At 41.2% G+C, this 17,882-nt stretch overlaps 1 protein-coding gene across 1 annotated transcript in view; it reads right to left on the reverse strand.

Annotated features, from left to right (window-relative positions):
• The window catches only part of LOC141946071 (VPS10 domain-containing receptor SorCS1-like), a 296,692-nt gene that overhangs the window by 63,090 nt on the left and 215,720 nt on the right, over positions 1-17,882 (reverse strand). Inside the window, exons 7-10 of the mRNA XM_074875239.1 lie at positions 13,253-13,371; positions 10,256-10,345; positions 5,068-5,247; positions 473-619 (exon numbers count right to left, since the gene is read on the reverse strand). Of these exons, the coding sequence (XP_074731340.1) occupies positions 473-619; positions 5,068-5,247; positions 10,256-10,345; positions 13,253-13,371 (536 nt within the window). The remainder of the gene's footprint in view (positions 1-472; positions 620-5,067; positions 5,248-10,255; positions 10,346-13,252; positions 13,372-17,882) is intronic.

Consider the following 17,882-nt stretch of genomic DNA (forward strand, 5'->3'; position numbering starts at 1 on the left):
ATGTGTCGATTCTCACTTCTGAGATCAAAGAGAAATTTAATACTGCCAACAGAGCGGCCTGAAAGAAATAAGAGCCCTCCTTTCCTCCGAGCCTGTCTCAACTTAATCAGGTCCTGAAAATTCCTAAGCTACAATAGCTCACTCCTCCCATCTAGTGTCCAGAGAACCAACTGCGCAGAAACGGCGTCCAGCTTCACCTACTGTTCAAGGGGAGACCATCAGTTGTGCAGAAGGAAGCTGATCTACGATGCTTCCTTAAGTTCCAGAAATTAAATTAAGCAAAAATTACAATGCCAGCTCTTGCAATATCACCTGGCCGCCCAAGCTGATGTACTGCACTTTTAATAAGCCATATTCCCTCCATGACATACATTGCACAGAGGGAGGAGCTGCCTGCTCCTTCTTTGGTTACCTGGTAGAAAAAGATTGTTCTGCGATGTTACCACCCCGCAAGTAGCCCCCAGGTACTTACTAGGAGACAGTGAACGGGGTTTCCTCTCAGATCAGTGTCCGGAGCCTGCAACAAACTCCAGTCTCTCCCTTTATTGTAGGTGATGAAAGTTTTCACTTGGTTGTCAATCTTCTTGTTAGCCAAGAACATTCCCTTTATCCCTGCTACCTAGGAAAAATTGACATGGCTGAAAAATAGATCAAGCCGATGCAGGTTCTGTGCATGTGTCTCTCTTGCCCTGTCAAACCCAACAGGGACCTGGTGGCTGTGTCAATGTGGTAAATGATACGGCAAGAATTGCCAAGTAATATCAAAGGAAGGCAAATTGAGGTGCTGAGGACAAGATAAGACCATCACAGGTGGAAAGGTGACAAATAGAAAAGAGAGCTTATATTTCAGAATCATCATGAGAACATGGTAAGATGTCAATAGCATTATTTGTAAAGTGACAACCTCTCAACTGTGTAGACATCCTTCCCCCTGAAAGATGAAATATGTACAGGGCAATTATTTGTCTCTTGCACTGCAGTAGCAGGAAACAGCAGCAATTCTGGCCTTGCAAAGAAAATGGCAACACACACAAACTTGCAGTTCAGTGCTTCTATTCTCATACAGCCTGCCTAAGACATTTCATCTAAGGATTCCAATGCATTTCATAATTATCAGTGTTTCAACAGGATAACTTGGGGCACAGAGGTATTTTTATTACTTTTTTTATTACCTTTTTATATTTTGAGGAAACCAAATCACCGGTGATTCAAGCAAGGCCACTCAGAATGCTAGTTATAGAGCTAGAAATGAGATATTAATCCTTTTTGGTTTTTTTTTTCCTGGTGTTTTACCCAGTAGCTTTACTCCATAGACCTGAAGGAGGATTTTGGAAAATGTGATGCTAACAGACTCATATTGGAACCAAGCCCAAAAGTGTCTTAGTGGGGAGGAAAAAAGTCAACCTCAAACCACAACTCACACTGCAGAATGTTCCCATCTTCTCAGCACACTGAAAATCAATAGCCCAATAGTTGCTTCACCTTGCGAATGAATTTGTTAGGCTGTCATTCTGCAATCTGAGTGCTGCAATAAAAAGGGAAGTGAAATCTGGAGAGCGGGGAAAGTGAGAAACTTTTTGGTTTCCAGCAAGTCTGTTCAGTCATCCACCACGTCTCTTCTTCTGATGTAGAGCTAGTACACAGAATCATTCATCAAGACTTTTTTTTTCATAGAGATTATAACTTAAATGGCATCACGTGGTAAATGGTTACACAACAGATTCAAAGTTTGTTCCAGCTCAACTGATTTAATTATGTGGCTGAATTTGGATGCTACAGCTTCCAGTGAGTATGACCTTACAGCACTTTTAGTCACATACTGTGGGACTACTAACGTACAGTGCATAGGTACAGTACATTGGTGTACTTAGTCATCCTGAATAGCAGTTTTCTGCTATTGCAGAAATGGCACTGAATTTCATTTGAGGTTATGTAAAAACTTAGACATGACTTGCTATAATGGGCTTTAAATTAAGTAGTTAACTAATTCATTGTTAATATAAGCATAAAAAGATAATATTTTCAATTTCTTAGCTGGACTGTGTAGTCCCACTCAACTAAGTATTCAGGATTTTTTTTGTTGTAGTAGAAAGGCACCCTGAAAAGACAAGGGTACTCTGTCTCCCAGTGATATTGCATGAATAGACAGGCCTGGAAAAATAACATAGTTTTGCCTTTACTACCAGAGGCCAGAGCCTATAGCTCCATTTGTACTTTTCTTTGTTGTTGTCCTGAAATAGTTGTATTATATAGTCCCTGTGAAATGCTGGCCATAAATGATTAAAGAGCGTTTTATATATCAGGTGATAAATGTGTTCTGAAATCCTGTGAATTTTTCTTTTTATGATTCTAGTCATGGGCTGGGACTCAGAATCCTTTCCCAGGAAAGCAAAGTGTAAGTTATACTGTCAGTCTTGGACAGCTTTAGCTTAAAAAAAGACCGCACACACTATACATGTTTGTGTGCTCTCAGTAGGAAGAGATACACCTACTGCATATACACAACCTTGACACACACAATGATCTGTTCATCTCTGCTGTTCATACAACCGTAAGAGAGACACTCATGCAAGTAAGTGCATGACCACCAGTGGTCAGAGAGAAAAGCACTCCATCAGCTCCCACACAGGCATTGTAGACAACCTTCACCACCCTGAATGCATTGTGTGCAGATACAAATGTTGTCTACAGTTTTAGAAAGATTCATACAAGACTCTCAAACACATAACTCAAAACACATTCTTCACTCCCCATCACCAACTCGATACATCAAACATATACTTCCCATCCAAGATGCACACTGCTAAAAAATACAAGTCCCAGAGTGATAGGCTTATATACCATAGTTATAGACACATCTCCTCACAGTCTGTTATCACTTCAGCCATGGATTCCCACAGGCAGGCTTGTCTTGCTGTAGACCTGTCCAACTACAGAGCCAAGCAGAGCCATACCACATCACTGGGGAGGTGCAGGAACTAGAAAGGGCACTCAGACCCAATGGCCAGTGATTCTTGCTCTTTCCTTGCTCTAGGAGATGGTCTCTAGGACAGCCCTTTTGTGACTGCACACCCACTGAATGCTGAGTCCAGTGTGTTACTGAGGAAGATGGTGGAGAGAAGAGCTATTCTCATACCCCATGTGGAAGCTGGAATAGTGTCCCTCCAGGAGTGGTCTCCTCATCCTCTACAAGGTCCAGCAGCAGCAGAGCCCACACACTGAAATAACAACCTCTGAGTGAAAGGCTCCTGATGACTTGCAGGAGAATAGAAGAGAGAACATGATGAGGCACCATGAAAGAACCTTTTTTCTCTTCATGTCCAATGCAATTCCCCGTTGAGCAGCATTGAGCAGATTTATCCTTGATGTAGAATCAGTTTAGGAAATTACACACACAAACACATTCACTACAGTGCAACCAGAAGAATTTACTTCTAACACCTGACAAACATGCATACAGATACGTGCACATTAAACAGGTCTTTCTCTGGCATCTTCTCCATCTTCCTTTTCTAAATATACCACTGTCACCACAGAGGGACTCATTTTGTAATCTCTCCACTTCCTTTTAATTTATCTATGGATTTTTTTCTTCTCTCGTCTTCATCTCCACTTACCCCCAGAGCATTCATCATTTGCAACAACCCTACAGGGAGAATCATGCTAGATGGCTTTCTGTTCCCTTCCAGCTAGAACATCAAATTGAAAGGAAGGTCTGTGCCAGGTTTAGTGTCAGCCAATATTCTTTGTATCTAGATAATCAGCAGATATGACGCTACAAGTCTGATTCCATCAATTTCAATCCAGGTTACTGTGTGGTGTCAGCCTAGTAAAACAAAACAAAGGCTGTTCTTTCCCCCTGGGATGCAGGACACCCTTACATAATGCAGTGAAACTGCTTCTTGAGCTGACAGCAATAAGAGGCAACAGTTTTTCCATGGGCTGCCAGCACTGCCGAGAGAATAATAGTAAAAATTTCCAAATGACTGAAATGCCTGTGCCCATCCTCCCGCAGTTCATCTGCATTTAGGTACAACACTTGGGCTCTCTGGACAATTCAAGGTGGTTTCCAAGTAAAGGGCAGCTGAAGGCAAACTACACAGCAGAGCTAATATTCAGATGGTGATGGGGAAACACATGAAGCATCTTCATTTTCAGATGAACTCGGATCTAGTTCATGGCCTTTATCCTAAATGGTCAGAAAATCCCCTGGAGGAGACCTGAAAAGAGAAGCTGTCCCTCGAAACAGCAGCTGAGGACTGAATTTCTACTTAGCTGAGTGCTGTCTCCAGAAGTAGAACAGGCAGCAGAGCAAGAGAAGTACAAGGGCACATTAAAAGTCCTATTCTTAGGATCAGTTGTCATAAAAGACAATGCAAATTGGCCTTTTTACAGGTGAGTTTAGGCAGAATGTACTTGTCAGAAAAAGGCTCAGGAGTAAAAGCGACATCAAAATGAGGTAGGAGAGTTTCCATGACCATGGGATAGCTCAGGAGGGCGTATCTAAAATCACTTCAGTTCCCAGAATAGTCCAAGCTGAGGAAGGTGACAAACATAGCTGAAAACTGCTGTCTCTCCTTACTTCTAAACCAAGAGATTAGACTGTCAGAAATGCAACAAAAATTGGAGAATGTTGCCATTCAAGTGTTGGGATCTTTCAGAGTCATAGGCTGGACCAATGTGGGTCAGCAGGATTTTGGCTGAAAAATTTAATGAGCTCCTCTTAGGGACTGAATGAACTATTCTACTACATTTTCCAATGCATATCTCCCTATGCACGAAAGAGCCATGAGCTCTTCCTCACCTGAGAAGCTACAGGAGAGTACAGCAGTGAATCTGTTCATAATATTAGGCTGGGCCCAAATTCAACACCTGTGTAAAACCTGGACTTGAAACTCATGATTGCATTGAGGCCCTTAAGTAAAAGGAAGGTAAAACTATGTTTTTAGTCACTTTTTGGCTCTGCTGTTCACATGCATATTATGAGACTGAAGTGCAAGAAGGAGACAGTACTGGGATCATGTGAGCTCCAAAGATACGCGTGATATGTTTGGAGTCATGACATACCTCATAGAGGTCAATCATCACATTCCCCTCCAGCCCTTGACTACTCTTGACATTTTCCAAGGCCAGGGTGAAGTACACCCCTCGGGTGTCGGAGATATACAGGTTGTACGTGTCGTTCTGGTTCCACTCTTGTACAGCTGCAAACACCTGATTCTCATCTGTGCTGATAACATGCATATCCTGGGGAAAGGAAAGAGAGGAAGGTTACTAGAGGGAGCTCTGCTCCGTCATTTCCAAGGACACCAAAGTAATTGTGGAGACGCAAGGGATATATTTAGGCTGGATTTTAATCGGAAACTGTAGACAACACTCCTGTAAGTGGATAATTCCATCCAGGAATATTTTACACCGGCTCTCTTCTGCCAGTTTTCAAAGTGGTAATTAACTGATGAGGTGTTAATTGAACATTTTTATTGGCAGTACAGTGTTATACAGCAGCACTTCCCCCCCCACCACCAACACTTCCATTTTAATGAGTACTATCTTTGGGGGGTGGGTGGGTGGTTTGTTATTTGGGGGGTTTTTTGGCACCTCAGTGATTCCACTTGTGATTGTGACTGTAGATATTAAAAATGTGGGGTTAGTTCTATAAAAAGAGGAAAAAACAGCATCTGAAACAGCTGCTTCTTGCCTAGCATTCAGAAACCTTGGGAGCTGATACAAGAAGGATCTAATGGGTTAATGTCTGCAGCCAGTGCTGCTGTTATTTATTATTTCTAATGACAATGTGGACTAGAAGTCAAGGCCCTGGACCACTGTGCTAAACAGCCCCCCATGAACTATAACAGAAAGACAGCTCTAATCCTCACTAGATGTAAAGAGCAGAATTATAGTTAGATCACTAGTTTATGAGTGAGGTGGCTTTTCTTTACTCTGTTTGTACTGTGTGTTACAGCAGGTAGGAAGCAATTAAAAGATTGCATAATCAAAGAAAAAACAGAAACTATTAAACCTGATTTGCTCTTTCAATGCCTGGAGAAATTATTACACAGTGGAACAAGCCACCAAGAGAGAGATTGTTGTAATGAAATTCCCAGGCTCTATCTGCCCAGCACAGGCACCCTGAGTTCTCTGGTGCCACAAAAATCTGTGAAGGTAGGAAGAGAAATGTAGATTTCTTAGCACCAGGTGATTCCCAGAAGATTCAGCTGTTCTGTCTGTTTTGGGCAGATATCCCAAAGTTATTCTACTTCCATGAATCTCAGCCAGGGCTTTCTACATGCAAAACTGGGAACTTTTTCAGAAAATATACTCTTTGGAAGCTGATGCTACTTCCTTTTGTTAATAATAGCCTTTGACAATTCACTTTCTCATGGTCTTGAAGGGGGAATTACTACTTCCAGATGGAGCCTTGTAATATAAAGATGAAACATAATATAATGAAGAAATCTGATCTATAAATTTGGAAGTGGATTCACCATGACTTAAGATTCAGAACAGTTGTTTGTTCATCCAGATCCAGAGATGAGTACGGAATGGATGAATATTCACTTGATTTACTTGCTTCTTTGCACTGGAGAAAAATATATCCCAGAAGATGGGTTGGTTTTGTGGAGGAACAGATTGGCTTAAATCTTGAGGCAATAAGAAAGGCAATATAAGTCCACTGCCTTCTACTAATTGTGGCTGTGAATAGATATCCTCTCTTAGCTCCAGCTGTGCTAGTAGAAGTTACTGCTGCAGCTGTTTGTCAGAGGCTCCTTATTTCAGATTGTCATCTTAGTCAATCTGCTGGTAGATTTACATGGCTAGGTGTTCCCAATGTGCTTACAGCAACAGTGGCTAGCACAGTTCTAATCTCAAGTTTAAATTTTTGCATATGTGCATACACACATGGGCAGACCCCTCTAAATGTAGACAGAGATTATAAGTAAAACTTGTTTTATCTGATGAATGTACAGTTTCATTAACTTAACATTTTAATCAATAGTTTTGTAATAACCAGGGGAGACAGATAAAAAGATATTCTGATCAACACCAGTAAAAACTAAAGGCAATTTAATGAATGTTTAAGAAGCAAATAAGTTAATTTATTCACTAGATGCTTCCTCAGTTTTGATCAGATCATGCTATAAAATGCAATTATAAAGAAGATTCCAGTAAAGCTGAAAGAATTTAAGCTTAGAGAAGCAGTGATTACAACAGAATTGGCATAATATACATAGCACAGAAAGTAAAAAAAAATAGCGTTCCAACTGTTTGCCTTTGGGAATCAATTGACTTTTCCTCTTACTATGGCTTTGTCCAATAGATGCAGTAACAATGCAAAGCTTTGATACAAAGGGATCAGTATATGGGCATCAAACAGGCCTTTGACCAATATCAGGAATTTTTTGGTTTCCACATTGGGAAAATTGGGGGTTGTTTTTTTGGGGGGAGGAATAATACAGAAAGAAAGCTTTCATCTTGATATGGAGCAAGAGCTTCACTGCATCTTCCACTACTACACCCTGCAGAAAGGGAAGGGGACAGGAGTGAAGCAAGACACCATTCTCAGTCGCTGTCATCTTCAGGGGCTCCCCACACATCTGTCTTTTGAGAACCTGAGCTTTCCTCCTCTGTTCCAGCACACAGCAGAAGTACATTAATATGCAGTTCTACTATCTGTCCCTCTCGCCTTTCCAAAGACAAAAGTAAGAGCATGGTGCTGTGCATGGGTTTGATCAGGTGTCGACTCACATGACTAAAGGCCAGGGCTTTCTGAATTACTAAATATGCTTCAATTGCCCTTTTTGCACTTGGTCAGATAACTTTTCTTCCTGGCAAGTTAAATAGCAGGGATGTGTAATGCCTGTTTTATCCTGTCAATTACTGGGACTGTCAGCTCTTTTTAAGGTCTGTATTTAAGGATTTTTTTGTGTTATTGTTTCTTCCATCAGGATGTGCATCCTGAGCTTGAAAGAAGATGATGAATTTAAAACAGAGGTACCACACACACCCATCCCATCAGTATTCAGCCCAGCACGAGTTAAGGACAGGTCTTTTTAAAAGCGAAATTGCTTGGCTTGCTTCCATATTCACAGATGTCTGCCCAGTGCATTGGTCTAAAATGGAGTGAATGTACCCTGTGTGTACATTTAAGGTGATTATCATGAGTGACATTACAGAGTCTGTGACAGAGCCCACATTGTGGTGCTGTGGTACAGAATATAGGCAGTACCAACCCACAGATCAACATTGCTGCAGAAATTAACAGGTCTCAATATAGACCATTTATGAAGTTAAAACACCACCTGTATGCACATATGCAGGTATTTTCTTGTATGGGAGAGAGTTTCAAGTTCATTTAGGCTTTTAATCAAACTGGCTACCAGGCTATCAATGTCAACAAGAATATTTTAGTTTTGATTTGCTGTAGCCCATGCCTGCCTGAGCAGCAGTATCACCTGCCAAAGCTGCCTGCTGTCACACCCCTCCAGTTTAGGAAGAGTGACATGCAGAGACAAAAAGCTTGCTATTTCCATCTTCAATTCCAGAAGTCACTTAGTACTGTTTACCATATTTGGCCCCTCTTTCTTAGCTGAAGGAGATAAAAGAGAATTTAGGCATAAAAGAAGCTGTTTGTTTCAATTCCTTGAATAGTATAACACTTTGTGCATTTTTAATAAAAGCAGCTATCCTGCTTTGATAGCAGCCTACTAGACAGCCACAGCTTCACTGTAGCTCCTTCCAAGCCAAATGTAGCTCTTCGGTCTTTGAAGATATGCCGAGATTGTGACAAAGCACCTTATCTCCTTAAATATCTGCCTTTCTCTTTGGGTCAAATAACATGAAGGTATTGCTCCAATTCCTATTCTCTGAGAAAACATTGCAATTCAACTGTACTGCATTTTCCCTGGCTCTCCAGAGATTTCTTTGAGAAGTTGAACAGTTGGAAAAATAAGTGTGTGCTAAAGGAGACAACCTGTTCAAAGCAAGCAGTCTCTCTACAGATGATCTGAATCAGCTGTAAATGACAATTTTGATTTGGATGTTACAATAACCATGCTAAAAATGCAACTCCTTTGCTAAGGGCTACTTTAAATAACACCTGTTTATATTTGACCTGAACTGATAGCATAATTCCTTCCTGCTTGGACAGGAAATTTCAAACCAACCTATCTTTAAACATGACTGAAGAATTTGGGGTAGACCACAGGTCTCCTGTGTCAGAGCCACTGGTAGGGTCCTCAATGTCCTGTAAGCTGAGTTTTCAGGTGATGTAAACAGGAGCAAAGGGTACAGCAGCAGAGTAAGTAAGGTATGGCATTGAAGGCCTGGGTTTGAGCTGCAGTCTGGTTATATGAAGGTCACCCATTCAATCCAGTATAAACAGGTCAGTTGAGTTGAGGAATCAAGACAGCCAGTTGTAATATTAGCCGAATTATTCCTTTGAATATTTCCACCTACAAAATCTGGTGCACTTTCAAGTTCTAGGAACAGGCTGACCTTGCACTTTCTTTTTTTTTTGTTTTGACAATCCTTGCTTACTTTCTGGGAATGCATTTGTCTCCAGATGTTAGACCTCACATAGAATCCACAAGATCATTTCCTACCTTTGGACTTAAATTTTATTTAAACCAGACTATATCAAGAATGAAAAGTCCTTAAAAAAGAAAAAAAAATCCTGTCTTTGTTAAGAAGCCATGAGGAGCCCAGCTGCAAAATGGTGATTTCTTCAAAATGGAGCAAACATTTTATATAGGTCTTTTAAAAAATTCAGCTCCAAAAGTCAGCAATAGCCTTTCAAGCTCCAATGCTAATTCACCATTGTTCTTAATTAGGGAAGATATGGAGCAGATACACAAAGACATCTCTTTGCTTAGTCCCCATTAAAATCTGCTAATGAGGCACAGCACAGAAAGCAACCCACACAGGACAGGGACAGGAGAAGGGCATTTTAAAACCAAAAAAAGGGGAAAAAAAAAGCAGAAAAGAGAGTCCCCATCAAAACTTAATTAACTAACCATAAAGAAATGGTAATTGACATGGGCTGTGGTATCTATCTACTTTTCATGCTGATGTCCTTGACTAGCCAAAGTGCTGACTTTGTTTTCAGTCCTTTCTTGCTTGCAAATGTTCTGTTAAAGAAGAACGATGTTTTCACTCATTGCATGTCATCCTGCAGTTACTTGTGTTGTATTTCAGAATTTCTGTACAATCAAAATATTTATAGGTTCATATGAGCATTCCAGTAACAGCAACCTACCTTGGGCAAGGAGTACTTTGGCAGCTTCATTTGTGCAAATGCATTCCTCCTATAAGAAACGTAATAATGTGGTCTTCCTCCTGATGTCAACTACGAGAGAAGCAGGAATGTTATCATCAGGATTTTTTAAATTTTTTTTTTATTATCATGGAAAATATCAAGCAAAAGCTGTCAAGGGAAATACCACAGTGTTGGTGGCAATGGCTTAAAACTGCAGCACTATTACAGCTGATGAATAAACATTGATCCAACTGACGGTGAGTGAAGAAGAAAGCAAGAGGAATTCCATTTTCTGCAGAGAGAGACAAAGGCCATAATTTCAGGTGAAAGTCTGGGGAAAGTGAAGTCCTGGCTTCACTTGGGCCATTATGTCAACTGCTGATACCACAGCTCTTCCCTGCCTTACCACAAAACAACCTGTTCTTCACTATCTGCAGAGCTGCCATGTAGGCTATGGGTTAGATCGGCAGATTGGCAGACATGACTCTTGATTTCTATTTCTGCCTCTAGCTTTGCTTCCTGTGTGGCCCTATATAAATCATCATATGTATCTAAGCATTCACAGCTTTTGAAGGCAGCAGAAGCTCTGCTGATTTGTATTTCTGTGAAACTGGCCATTTATTTAAGTGCCTAAATACTGATGGCAAGACCTTGAAAATACTGGGTTAGAACAATGTGAGGTTTCATTTCCTACCACCTATTAAGGGGTGAAAAAAATAGAAGGAAAAAAAGCTGTCAATGTTATCTGGCTTCCAGTGCTACTGAAGTATAATCAATGTTTGTAAAGTACATTGAAATCCCTGGATGAAAGATACTGAAGAACAAATATTCCAAGGGATTCTCCATGCAGAATTTTGCTTTAATTGCCTGATATCTGGGCTTATCAAGACTCTTCTTTAGTAGTAAGTGTTTTAAAATGCACTGCAGTATTTTAAAATGCAAGATACACAGAGACTAGGTTCATACCAGATTAAATAATAAGAACCATTTCTTACTCTAAAACTCTTCAATTATTATTTTTTTTAAGAGAATTGGGCAAAAGTTAGGTGAAGGAAGGCCAGAAGCATTGTTTATGAGAGAGTGTGAGTTTGTAAATAAAATACAGTGTAGTGGGAGAAATAAACCCATATTCCCTTATCCTCATGCTTTTGAACCTACTTATTTTAAAGCCAAATGCCCTAGTTGCAGAAAAGCTAGATGCAGATCAAGGAAGGTAAGGAAGGCTAGGGGTGGGTGCTCAGGGTGTTCATCTATTCTTCCAAGCCTTTTCTGTCTGCTATAGGGCTATGCATCATCTGAAGAACAGTGCCTGGGATAAGGCAGGGTCCAGCATCAGCCACTGTTTAACTGTTCCTTGCCAGCCAGGTACATCCAGACAATATATAAGCACCTGAAGAATCCCATTTCAAATTACCAGCCAACAGTGAATTCACTGACTACTTAGAATAAAGCAGAGTTTGTTTTCAGGGATTACAATATTATTATTTCATACCTGTACCTGTCAAATATTAATGATTTGCAAGTACTATCTCTTTGACCTGTTATATTTATTTCTGTTTAAGAATCCTAAGAAGTTTAAGGATTAAAATGGGAGCTTTCCAAATCGAAATATTACATGATACCTTCTCAGACTGTATTACAAACATGAATCTATAAAGTTGTGCAAAGCCCACTGGGCATTAAGGGGAACATCGTAAGAGGCTGCCTCTCCTCACATGCTCCTCCTTACACTGTGCAGCTAGCACAGAGGTAGAACAAAGCTGAAATTTGACAGCACTGGGAACACTATACTACAGTACTACAGCTTATAGACGGAAAAAGAAATGCATCAAAATACAAGGGCTATCCAGAAAGGTAGATAACCTCTCCAGTATTGACGTCAGATGAGGCAAAGGGGTTGGCTTCCCTACAGTGTGTATTGACATGAGGTCAGATCAGAGAAGACTAACAATCTTGAAGAGCACAAAACCAAGGCATCAGTGATGAAGTAACGAATCAATTCACATATGAAGAGAAATTCCCCAACTCCCGTGTCACTCGAGCCACAAACATAGTCACTCTGAAATGAGAGAGCATGGCTGAACACTGATGCGTGACCCTGTTTTCCTTAGCACATAAACATTTCATTTATGCCTCAGACACACTGGGCACAAAAGCTATTCTGGAACGTATGTCCCAGATTTATTTGTGGATGATTTAGACTGGTGTTTATAACTGAGTTCATTAACTGAAGGTAATTAGCAATCAACTCACCCAATTTAAAATATCAGTCCTCTCTCTTCCCTCCACCCCCAAGCATGGCAGAATATAAACTGCCTGGAAGACCAGTTTAGTCCTAATGATTTCCAGTTCACCTCCATGTTCTCTGCAATTCTGCTGTTATTTTTGTCCTCTTCAGCTGTTATTAAATGGACACTGGCGGAAGCCTAATAAAACCTGCAGTAGTTCAGATCTATTCACCAGCTCTCACCTGGAATACAGCTTGGCTGAGTACCTCTCATCTTCAGCCTTTTCACTATAATCACAACTGAGGCATAACAATAAAGCCTGATTAGTCCTTCTTTGGTTCTTCCCCTGACTCCCTCCCTCCTTTTCTATTTCCCTCACATGTTCAAAAAAGCTTTGGTCTATTCCCTTGCAATAGCAGAAGACTGACATATCACTTCAAGCTGGGGGGGGTTAGAGAAGTAATCCTAGAGTGCTGATGAGATTGCAGGGAGTGGCACAGAGCACTCTAGTACATATGGTGGGTGCTCCAGGCAGGAACTCTATGATCCTACATTTACAAGAAACTAGAGGTAAAAGGAACACTATTAGCATTGTAAGGAACTGCTACAATCCACTCAGTGCCTTTATTATTTGGATCCAGTCTTGTCTAATTAGTTGGGAGCTATCACACATACACACACATGCAAAGGAATGGAAGAGAAAATAATAGAATATAGAATGATACAATATAAAATAGTAGAATAAATAAGAGAAGAGGGTGTTCTGCACCTGAACAAAGACATAATCATCCTGGACAATCAAGGAGTTATGGTCAATATAGCCTGGAAAAGGTTTGCTGCGAGTGGCTTCACTGCAGTTCTGCATCTTGCAAGTGATGTATTGGGCATCTGAAAGGAAAAGAACAAAGTCAAGACACTTAAGACCCTGAGCACAGATTCTTCCTACTGTCACAAACCTATTTTCTGAGGCAGCAGTGCTGTTCCCCAGCCTCACACGACATGAAGTGACACCATCCATTCAATGCAACACAACACTTCTTTCCCTTACACCTCTTGTAAATCTACCCTTGATTACTTTCTTCCTTTAAGTACTTTCCTTCTTCACCTGCTTCATCCTCCCATTATTTCTTTCATTCCAACCTACAGCAGACAGCAGACTTATCCATTGTTCCTTTATACCAAGAGAGAGCCCAGCATAGCTGTTCCGATTACGCCGTGCCACTCTTTGGGAAGTAGACCAGAGGCAGCATTTGAAGGTGGCACAATGTAATGCTTGGGGCTCAGGTCTGACAGAAACCTAGTCAAGGACATATCATTCAGCACCATTACTTGCCCTGCTGAGTTTACGTGGATGCTACCCAAGCTTAAGCTTAAAGCAAGGAACAGAGTGAGGGAACAACAAAGATTTACAGAGGCAACAAACAGCCCAAGTCCTGTGACTCCCAGAGTAACTATAGGTCTGAAGAGTTGTGTCTATGCTGCAGGACAGATACTCTCTGTGCTGAGTCTCTACAGTTTCCCTGTCATCCCCATGGTGTGGGATTTGCTGTAGAGCATGACAGCTTCTCCATGGTCACATGCTGAAATTGTTTAGAACACGACCAAGGTCCAGAGCATACACAAGAAGAAGGACACTTTCAGAGGCCACCTGCCCCATAGTGTCACCACTGAGAACCCCTTCCACGGTGAAACTCTGTATTTCCTACAGCACTTACGCTCTGCAGAGTAATCCTGATCACCTCAGCAAGTAATTCAGACCACCTCCTGTTCAGGGGTTTTACTTACTTCTCTGTTGACAGTGTAGGTAGATGCACTCTGGCAAACCTGGGTGATCATTCCACACTCTTTTGAAACTAGAGGCCTTAAGTAGTTTCAGTCATATGTTTCAAAGTAAAAGGCCTAAATCCAGACCTAGAGCCATCTCATCCACTGTCACTGTATGGGATGTCCTCATTTCCTATTATGAAGCACTGCATGGTGCTTATCTCATAATACATCATCTGAAGAAAAACAATTTTAATTTCTTCATGGTGGTAATTTATCCTAGAATACAGAACCATATTCTCAGTATTCAATTTGGGCTCTTTCAGATCAATTAAGAAGTTGCACCTTGTTTAATGACAAAGCTGATATACAGGAATAAGGATTTTGGCATTTTAGCATTAGCACTTATGTGACAGAATCACTACATGGCATTTAACGTTAGAACTACTTCTAATCTTTTTCCTTGTTGGAGAAGCACAGCCCCTTCTTTGATATAATTAACATGTTCTGATCAGAGAAGTAGCATTTTACACTGAAATAGAAATGGCTGGATTTTACCATCTCATATTTAATCTTGGTTTTAATTAAAATCTATCATTTCACATTTCTTTCCTTACTTCTAAGTGCTGTTGACTTCTGCTTGAAACAGACATGCAGGGTAACGAACCTGCACTGAAGTTTGATGAGGGACCCCGGCATTTTCAGAGTCCTTGGAATATATAAAGTGTTAAGTATTATTAGTTACTGCAGTTTATAACATTTTATGCTTTCGCAGTTCACTGCAAAGCATTAATTAATACAACCCGGACAGCATGATTGAAATGCATTTCCCTTCAGAGGAACATGATTTTTTCCACATTAGCCACGAGAGGGCAGGGAACGACGTAACTCCCAGTCCGCTCATTCCAGTGAGCTCAGGAAAGTTCCCTTTCAGAGCTGTTCAGCCCTCTGTCCCTCTGCTCCCAGGAAGGAGGGGACAAGGGAGCCAGAGCCTCTTCCACCACCCAATAGTACTGTGTGGTGCAGCATTTCCCCTCCTTGTCCTAAGACAGAGGACAGGGATGCATCCCTTCATCTGCAACACAATCACTTCCCACTCCTCCTGTTTAATTCAATCCATTGTATCATGAAGGACAGCCCCCCACACATGCCCCCACATTCATAGAGTCATAGAATGGTTTGGCTTGGAAGGGACATTTAAAGGTCATCTAGTCCAACCCCCCTGCCATGAGCAGGGACATCTTCAACTAGATCAGGTTGCTCAGAGCCCTGTCCAGCCTGACCTTGAATATTTCTGGGGATGGGGCATCTACCACCTCTCTGGGCAACCTGTTCCAGTGTTTCATCACCCTCATTATAAAAAATTTCCTCCCTATATCTGGTCTAAATCTACTCTCTTTTAGAGCAGCGCAACATGCCCTGCTAAAAAGTTTGTCCCCATCTTTCTTATGAGCCCACTTTAAGTATTAGAAGGCCACAGTAATGTCTCCCTGGAGCCTTCTCTTCTCCAGGCTGAACAACCCCAACTCTCTCAGCCTTTCCTCATAGGAGAGGTGTTCCAGCCTTCTGATCATTTTTGTGGCCCTCCTCTGGACCCGCTCTTACGGGTCCATGTCTTTCCTGTGCTGAGGGCTCCAAAGCTGGATGCAGTACTCCAGCTGGGGTCTCATTCTGTCTCAAGAAGGTTCCTGAGTGAAATGGCTGGCAATTCTGAGCTTAAACAAAGCAGCATCAGTTCAAACGGCTGCCTGCCCCCCCAACCCCACCCCCCCCCATGCTGTTGGCAAGACTGGGTGGCTTTTCATACATGGGATTGAATCACCCAGTGTAGAGCTATATAGGATCACCCAGTGTAGAGCTGTGCAGGATCAGACCTCTGTTTCCCACCTTGTTTTCTTTTTTTTTTTTTCCCCATCACCACTATTTCCTTTTACTTCCAGAGGCACACAGGCCATCTGGGAGACACTAAGAGGAGACTGCAGTGCTGTCTTATATCCCATGCAAACGGATTATTTATCCTGAGAGCACAGGGAGGTAAAAGGATGGGTGCTGCTGGGACCAGCCAGCAAAGAAAATTAAGAAATCTCCTCCACAAGAGATTTTAAAGAGCAGGCCAGGTTGACATCCATTAGAGGTGACTGAAGTTTTTTTCAATCCTGTTTTAATGGAGGTATGGGGACTTATGTCTATTTCTGCTGTGATCGCAGGAGTCTGTGCAGCAGTGATTGTACCATTGATGAAGATTTACTAAGGCAATTCCTGTGAACTTTTACAGTGCAATTCTCCACGGCTTCAATTCTAAAATGCCAGTAATAACTACTAAAGGGCAGAGCACCAAAATTGCTTAAGCTAATCGCCCAAACAGACAAACCCTGAGATGTGCACACCAAGAAAATCTCCCTGTGCTATGAGAGACAGAAAGGAGAAGCAGGCTTCTTGCAGTGCCTGGATCCCTCTTTTTTGCTAAGGGGAGTTTTGCTGTGCTCACATTAACTCAAGGATTTTGTTTTGGCATTTGATTCTCATGGACATTTTATGTGATTCCATTGGCAGAGCTTTGTAACTTAGCATTAATTAATGTCAATTAATGTATTCAGTTGCTAAGCTCTGGAATTAATTTCATTAGTTTTCCCACACAGCTGTTTTCCCTGCCATAGGTAATTAGGACATTATGCTTTTCATTTCCAGAACCCACACCTCCAACAACAGCTGCTGTTTTTAATATACAACAACAAAGTCACGCTATGCCTGGAGAAAAGAACATAAAAACTCCCAGCTCTTACACCACCAGACACTTTGATTTTGACAGGTTTGGACACCTAGAGTAGGATTCTTCTCAGGGAATGGCTACTCTTTCTAAAGAGGAATCATAAAAAAATCACAGAATACAAGGACAGAGGAGACATCTTGTAAAGGAATCCTCTGGCAAAATTAATCTGTTTCAGTGGTAAAAGAACTGCAAATGTTAACACTTAGCAAAAGTTAAGAGCCAGGGGGACCCTGTGTCATTAAATATTTTAGTCTTTTTTGTTTAGCTCGAGATCCATGCTAATATGTTCTCAAGGCAAATGCATCCAGCCTGTCCCAGAGACATCTCTTGCTTCAGTTGGTGGAGATGGAAGGTCGTTGGTGCTTACTGGAGGTTAGTGAGCCTCTGCAAAAGTACGCAGGAAAGTTTCAAATCCCTTCCTAAAGCAGAGTAGGACTTTCTTCAGGATACTTTGAATGTTATTTTTGATGACATATCAAACCCTAATACCCACTGCTTTCTAGTCTAAGCTTGCATGTATATCTTTCGAAAACCTTATTTGATCACAAGGACAGTCAGAGAAAATATTCACTGTACTCACTGCAAATGTATCATTTTTACTTTTCTTGCCTTTAATTCTTTGAGAAATGTGTCCTTCTCTCTACAAATAAATCCACTAAGGACAAATCAGCAGCTTAGACATTAGGGATGGCTTCTGCTTTTGAAGGATGACTGGCATCCTGTAACTAATGAACTGTAAGAATATGGTAGCAACATACTTCACTGAAAGACCCAGGTCTGTAGCCCCTCTCCAACAGTGACTAATAACAAAAGCCTAGAAAAGGTTATAAGAATTTGTCCACATGCGTTGGTAGTCTAGGTACAC

This window comes from Strix uralensis, chromosome 7 (assembly GCF_047716275.1).
Source record: "Strix uralensis isolate ZFMK-TIS-50842 chromosome 7, bStrUra1, whole genome shotgun sequence".
Lineage (NCBI taxonomy): Eukaryota > Metazoa > Chordata > Aves > Strigiformes > Strigidae > Strix > Strix uralensis.